This window comes from Solanum stenotomum, chromosome 6 (assembly GCF_019186545.1).
Source record: "Solanum stenotomum isolate F172 chromosome 6, ASM1918654v1, whole genome shotgun sequence".
Lineage (NCBI taxonomy): Eukaryota > Viridiplantae > Streptophyta > Magnoliopsida > Solanales > Solanaceae > Solanum > Solanum stenotomum.
The window spans coordinates 55,134,296-55,141,554 of record NC_064287.1 but is presented as its reverse complement, the minus strand read 5'-3'; the positions used below and the strand labels follow the sequence as shown (position 1 = coordinate 55,141,554).

Below are 7,259 nucleotides of genomic sequence, written 5' to 3'. Positions count from 1 at the left end.
ATATATAACAGATGTACTCAAGCTTTCTTGATGAAAATTCTGCTTCCACCATTGCACGGTGCAAACTTGATTCATGACGAGGTATCATTGGCTAATTCTTCTTTTGGTGGAAAAGACAATGCCTAAATTACTCTCTATTGCAAACATGTATAACAATTCCTTTGATTATAGTGATACAAATATGTATTAAAAAAAACCGTCTGGTACACTAAAGCTCCCACCCGTTATGCATAAGGTTCAGAGAAAGACCAGACCACAAGTGATACAATATACGTAAATAGTGTTCCTTTTTTTTCTCTCTTTTTGCTATTATTGTGTCACCAATATAACATTTGAAAGTTATCACATATAGCCACTATTTTCAGATATAGCCATTGTTTTCACATATAACCACTATTTTCACATATAGCCATTGTTTTCACATATAACCATTGTTTTCACATATAGCCATTTTGCTATAAGAAGCTAATTAGATCTGGTAACTCTGGAGTTTTTTTACTAGGTACATTATATGTACATATTTCAAAAGGATTAATTGCATATGGTGCAATTTTCACTCCATCATTTTGCATCAAATCTTCATCAAATTTCTCCCAATTATCAGTAATTACTGTCCTCAACTTGCTCTCATTTTCAAGATTCTTGATATTCTGATCACCATTTTTTTCACGTACAACAACTATACCTTTACCTTCATGTTGATATGGAATAATTCGCGATTCTTTTTCAGAAACTCCATTGATTATTTCTTCGAGTTCCTTAATATCTTCATAAGGAATTTGCTCAATTGTTGGAAACTCTGCTGCATTTTTCACCCCTATACTTTGACATAACTCGAAATATACTGATAATTCTTCACCTTGTATTGTAGCTTTTTGTACAATCCTAAGTGCCATGCTAGCTTCAACTTTTCCAGCAGAATAAATCCGCAACAGAATTCTAGCAATTCCATTGCAAATTCTGCTGTATACGTCGAAAACTTCAATCATGACACAATCCATAGCTTCAAGAACAAGAGGTACAACAGCATTACCACATAATGGCCTAATTTCAAGCAACATATCAAGTAAATATTGCAATTTTTGTAGTAGAACAAGATCTTGAATCATGGAATAATGTCCTTCAACGATAACAACAACATTATTATTATCATCATTGACGTGTTCCAAATTTTGTAAGTTCCTCCTTTCTTGCAAATTCATGAAAAGAAGGGAGGATTTTTGATCAAGATAGGTGAAATAAGCGCGAATAAATTCATTTATTCCCCATATCTTATAAGGATCTGAATATCCATCTTTGAAATTTGATAAATCGAATGGTAGCCTCCCAATCCTTTGGATAGCTGGGATTTTAGAACTATAGACACCATGCATGAGCATTAATCCTTTAATTGCAACAACCCAACTCTTTGTTTTTTCCATACGTAAAGAAATGGACCAAATGAGAGATTTTAAGTGGCTAGGAGATAATCGTAGCCACTTATAAACGCGATCAACATTTTTCATGTCGATTGTTAATTCATCATGACTCGTAGCTTTAATCACAGCAGCTTCCATTTCTGGATTTCGAAATGATGTTCGTCTTGAGAGGCTAGCAAACCAGAGGCTTTTATGATCTTTTACTAAACCAAAAGCTTTTCTCCATAGCCTCATTGTTTGTAAAATTTAAATTCGGTGTGTTTTTTTGGTTTTTTTAGGTATGTGATTTTCCCCTACTTTTTTCTCTTTCTTGATATTCAAGTAAAAAAATTGGCATTTGTTTAAGGAATTAGGAACAAAAAAGAAGAACAAATGACCAGAGAAAGAGTTAGGTGGTAGGGGAAACACACATGAAATAAGTTATGAAAAAGTATATAAAATAAAGGAAACCACATTTTGTGAGGTTTGTTAGAATTTTACTAATTTTGTGTAGTTCTTGTATATTGGAACAATTTTTTTTTTTTTTTGTGTGTATGGTTTTCGTAAATAAATCAACTATTTATCTAGAAAAAAAAAAGGGAACTCTTATGTAATAGTTTTAAAATAAAATAAACATGTGCGTGTTCGTGATAAGAGGGGGTTGGCATGGTAAAATATCCATTTTTTTTGGCATTAAGATTAAGATATCTGAATTTGAATGGATATATATTATAAGATGTTGTTTCCAGATATGAATGATGAATGATTAAGACTGTTTATTTTTCGAATGTGCATAGTTTATTTATTTTTATACATAATAAATGCACAATTCAAATCATTGGATAATTCATTTATTGTCCTCTTTGTTTTGTTAGTAGTTGGTGGTGGTGTGCGAAGAATGTGTGGTGATTGATAATGGTGTTGGTGATAGTCGACAACGATGCTTGTTGTGATGGTGAAAGAGGTTCATAGTAGGGACTATGGTGGCGGAGGTGGCATCGACAATGACAATAGTAGTGGTGGCAATATATATAATTATGATGATGGAGGTGGTAGCGACTAATAGTAATGGTTGACAATTGTGTTGGTTCAATCCTCCTAGAGAACACTTTCTATGGTGTTGTAAAGGAGCTACAATTTACATCACCAAGTGGTCCAAGAAAATGACATGTTGATGTGCCATATGAGACCAAACACACTTCATCTATCCACATTATTGAGGAATTTATTGATTCTAACTACTTTTTTCCTAGCTTTAAAATAAAAATCGTATAATGTATTATTGTACTTTGCATCCCACATTTTTTTTGTTAAGAGGTGTATCCAGGATTTATAGTTTATGAATTTCTACAATGATCTCAAATTAATATGCAATAATAACTGAGTTCACAATCAAATCTATATAAATATTTGACATCGGCTACCACTGAGGAGAGTTGTGGACTTATGGATGACATCCTTCGCCTTTAATTAGGAGTTTTGAATTTCGATCAATGAAAATGAAAAACCTTTTGATAAGGAGCGTTTTACCCTCAGTGTGCCTTGCTGTATACTACTGAGAAACATTGTAAATGGAATGGAAGAAATCCTTCACCTTTTAAGTACAAGTCTTGTATTCGAGCTCTAAGAATTGAAAAACTTTTAGGACATCCTTAGTGGGCCTTGGGCCGAACCTAATTAGTCGAGCCAGTGAACTTCATATAGTAAATGGTTAAACCAAAAATTGGATGAAAAGTTTGATAAGTACAGCAAAGTTAGAAAGTGATGTCCATTATCTGAACTTGATTCATTCTAACACCATATACTTTTTTTTTTGGTTGTAGATGCATATTATTATCTATTTAGTTTACACACACTTCGACTAATTCATAGAATACGTATCACCTCTCACCAGCAACAAAATCTTGATTTGTGGAAAAAAAAAAAAACCAAAGTGATGATCACTAGTCTACAATATTTGCTTGTTCTTCATTTTTCTTACTTAGGACTTTGCTTATCAATATGTAACATTAATAGCACTCAATATATAAAAGATCCAGCAACTTTATGGTGTCCTGATAACATGTTCAAGTTGGGATTTTTCAGTCCTGGAAATACTACGAATCGTTACGTTGGTATTTGGTACAACTTCTCAGAAACAACTGTTGTTTGGGTAGCAAATAGAGATAAACCATTGAAAGATTCATTTGGTGTTTTCAAGATTTCTGAGGATGGAAATCTTGTTGTGATGAATGGAATGAAAGATGTTATTTGGACATCGAACATTTCATCTACTTCACACGTTGTTACGAGTTCTATTGCTCAGTTACGAGGAGGGAACCTTGTTTTACTTGACAACTCGAAAAATAGGAACATTATATGGCAAAGTTACCAACATCCTAGTGATACATTTTTGCCTAAAATGAAAATACCTATTAACTCTGTTAAAGCAGGGGAGAAAACAGGGCTAAGATCTTGGAGAAGTCCTTTGGATCCAAGTTTTGGTGATTTTTCGACTAGCATTACCGCGATTCTTCCTCAGCTTTTGATTTGGAAAGGGAAGAATCTATACTGGCGAAGTGGTCAATGGAATGGTCAGGTTTTTATTGGAATAAAGGGTATGCGTAGAGTGCACACTGGTGGATACAATGTTGTTGATGATGAAGAGGGCACTGTCTATCTTACGGGTTTTGTTGAACGAAAAGAACCTAAAAGGTTCGTCTTGGACTCGAGTGGGAACTTGGTACAATCATACTGGGATGGGATTGAGAGGATTTGGAAGTTTCCGTGGTCAGCTATCGAAAATGATTGTGATGTTTATGGAACTTGTGGTCCATTTGGGAGCTGCAATTCATTGTATTCGCCAATTTGTTCGTGTTTAAGAGGGTTCGAGCCAAAGAATATCGACGAATGGGAAAAGGGGAATTGGACTAGTGGTTGTGTGAGGAGGAAAAGTTTGCAATGTGATCAAGAGAAGAACAAAACAAGTACAAAAGATGGATTTTTGAAGATGAGATACATGAAAGTGCCCGATTTCGCTGAATGGTTACCTCCTAAGCTTGAAGATGAATGCAGAAGCCAATGCTTGAGTAATTGTTCTTGCTTAGCTTATGCTTTTGACACAGGAATAGGCTGCATGTCGTGGATCGGATACTTGATTGACATTCAACAGTTTCAAGCCTCTGGCACGACACTTCACATCCGTGTGGCACATTCTGAACTCGGTATTGATTCATTGTTTCTTGATTTGCCACTGTTATTAATGTTTCCAGCAGTCTTACATGATTTGGTTTCGTCTGCAGATCATCATGGAGAGATTAGACTAATCGCAACTCTAGTGATTGTATCGTCTTTTGTTGTTTGCGTTGGTGTGTATCTTATATGGTTTTGGATGTCAAGGCAAAGAGGTAAAATATGGTTTCACTTTAAAAGGAACAATCAGCTAGATGGAAAGAAGATCTGTTTGGGAGAAATTATTAGTAATGTTGGTTTGGATGAGTTGCCAATTTTCCAGTTTGAAGTGCTTGCAATGTCAACAAACCAGTTTCATGACAACAATAAGCTTGGACAAGGCGGTTTTGGTCCGGTATACAAGGTAAACCTGTTTTTTTCTTCGCGTGAACCAATATGTTCCAACTCCGGTTCTTGTAAATGCAACTGTCAAGTAGTATCGTTTACCTGTTTATTGTTCGTAGGGAGTATTAGCAGACGGGGTGGAAATAGCTGTCAAGAGGCTTTCGACTGTCTCAGGACAAGGGATGGAAGAGTTCATGAATGAAGTGTTGTTGATATCTAGAGTCCAACATAGAAACCTTGTTAGATTATTGGGATGTTGCATAGAATAAGAAGAGAAGATGTTGATCTATGAGTATTTGCCAAATAAAAGCTTGGATGTTTTTCTCTTTGGTTAGTCCTAAAAGAAACTCTTACTCTGCGATATATAGTCAGACCTCTTTATAACAGTCATTCACTATAATAACATTTCACTATAACAGCCAAGTTTCCTTTGGAACAGATTTTAATGTGATGTTCTTTATAATAACATCCAGACAAACGACGTTGTTACAAAGAGGTCTGACTGTATGTTCATTATAGCTTTCCTCTTTTATATGATGCAAAAGCTTAAGTTGTTATAGAATGAAACTGTCTTTCGATGAATGTTTAGATCAAATGCATAAAGGGATGTTGGATTTGAGCAAACGATTGCACATTATCGAAGGGATAGGGCGAGGACTACTATATCTACATAGAGATTCAAGAATAAAGATAATCCATAGAGATCTAAAGCCAAGTAATATCTTGTTAGATAATGATTTCAATCCAAAGATTTCAGACTTTGGCATGGCTAGGATTTTCAAATGCAATCAAGATCAAGCAGAGACAAGGAAAGTTGCAGGAACATAGTAAGTATATGTATAGCCATTCAATATGCTAAGTTTTTTTCTTGTCTAAAAGTTCCCACATTAAGCTAATTCGTTGATTTATCGTTGAATTTGCAATGTCTTAGTGGCTATATGGCTCCAGAGTACGCGATCAAAGGGACGTTTTCTGAGAAATCGGATGTTTTTAGCTTTGGAGTGTTGTTGTTGGAAATAATGAGTGGGCAAAAGGTTGCAAGTTTTTGGAATGAGGAGATCTCATTAAGCCTTCTTGGATATGTAAGTTCCTTTAAAACTCTCTTGTACTTAATTGTGAGAAGCAAAAATATTTTGATAAAGAAGTTCATTAGAATCTAACTTTAGAACTTGATATTGAGTGTTATAGCCTTGTGAAATAAGGACATTTTGATAGATCGAATTGAATGTTATTAACGCTCAAAACTTTAGTACAATCTTTTCTGATCCCATTGAAGGGAAGACCCCATATTATACTAACATCTCTTTGGGTTCTTCGATCATCTAGAGGTGTATATTTCCATTCTGCTTGGATCCGGTATCATTAAGCTTCAAATCCTGATTGCGTCTCGTTGTTAATTATTTAATAAATCTAACTACCACTAAAACAATTTATTTATTTTTCAGGCATGGGAACTATGGAAAGAGAATGATTTATCAAATTTTATTGATCAAGTGTTATGGGATCCCAACTTTGATATTGTGTTAACAAAATGCATACAAATAGGTTTGTTGTGTGTTCAAGAATTTGCTAGAGATAGGCCAACAGTTTCAAATGTTCTTTCCATGTTTTCAAGTGAAGTTATAAGTCTTCCAACACCATTGAAGCCTGCTTTTGCTAATTTTTATGATGATAATGGAGTTGGTTCTGTAAATTATGTCACTTTGACAAACCTTGATGCTAGATAATTAATATGAAATATTGTGAATAGTACCTAGATAAACATCTAGTTTACCAATTTCATTTTTGCATCTAAATGTTTTTGTTTAAACAAGTGAAAATACATGATCGGAATCAGTCTTTCTACCTCAGAAATAGATAGTACGAGTAAGGTCCGCTTACATTCTACTCTCCCCTCTCCCCACATTCACTTATGGGATTATGATGAATAAAGGCAAGTGGGGCCCCCTCCCCCAAATTTACCATTTTTGTTTGAAATTCAGTCACGTATACATGAACTTCAACCATATAAAATTTCAGACATTATATCTTAAGTTCAACTTTATCAAGACTTACTTCAGATGCCACAAATATCTGAAGTTGTTTCGAAGTGATACGTATGCAAAAAAAAATCAATTTTTTTATACAAAGTAAAATAGTAAAGACCCTGCTCTAATACAAAGTAAAATAGTAAAGAGTTTTAAGTTTTATGTCATATCTACACAATTAAAATTAGGTTATATGTAAGACAATATAATTACAGAGAACTCCCTATAATAAATATTTATATTTTCGTCAAAACATCTCCAATCAGCAAACATCCTGTAT

General features: G+C 34.3%; 1 protein-coding gene and 1 pseudogene across 1 annotated transcript; one reads left to right on the top strand and one right to left on the bottom strand.

The window, feature by feature from the left end:
• Positions 1–361: 361 nt before the first annotated feature.
• Positions 362–1,842, bottom strand: LOC125867401 (putative clathrin assembly protein At1g25240). Its single transcript, XM_049547892.1, has one exon. It carries the CDS (start codon positions 1,650–1,652, stop codon positions 456–458), a length of 1,197 nt encoding a protein of 398 aa, XP_049403849.1. The 5' UTR covers positions 1,653–1,842; the 3' UTR covers positions 362–455.
• Positions 1,843–3,251: 1,409 nt separating this feature from the next.
• LOC125867392 (G-type lectin S-receptor-like serine/threonine-protein kinase At1g11330) lies at positions 3,252–6,762 on the top strand (annotated as a pseudogene).
• The last annotated feature ends 497 nt before the right edge of the window (positions 6,763–7,259 follow it).

Excerpts from the sequence above, each read along its gene's own strand:
- LOC125867401 (XM_049547892.1), bottom strand. The coding sequence starts at position 1,652 with ATGAGGCTATGGAGAAAAGCTTTTGGTTTAGTAAAAGATCATAAAAGC.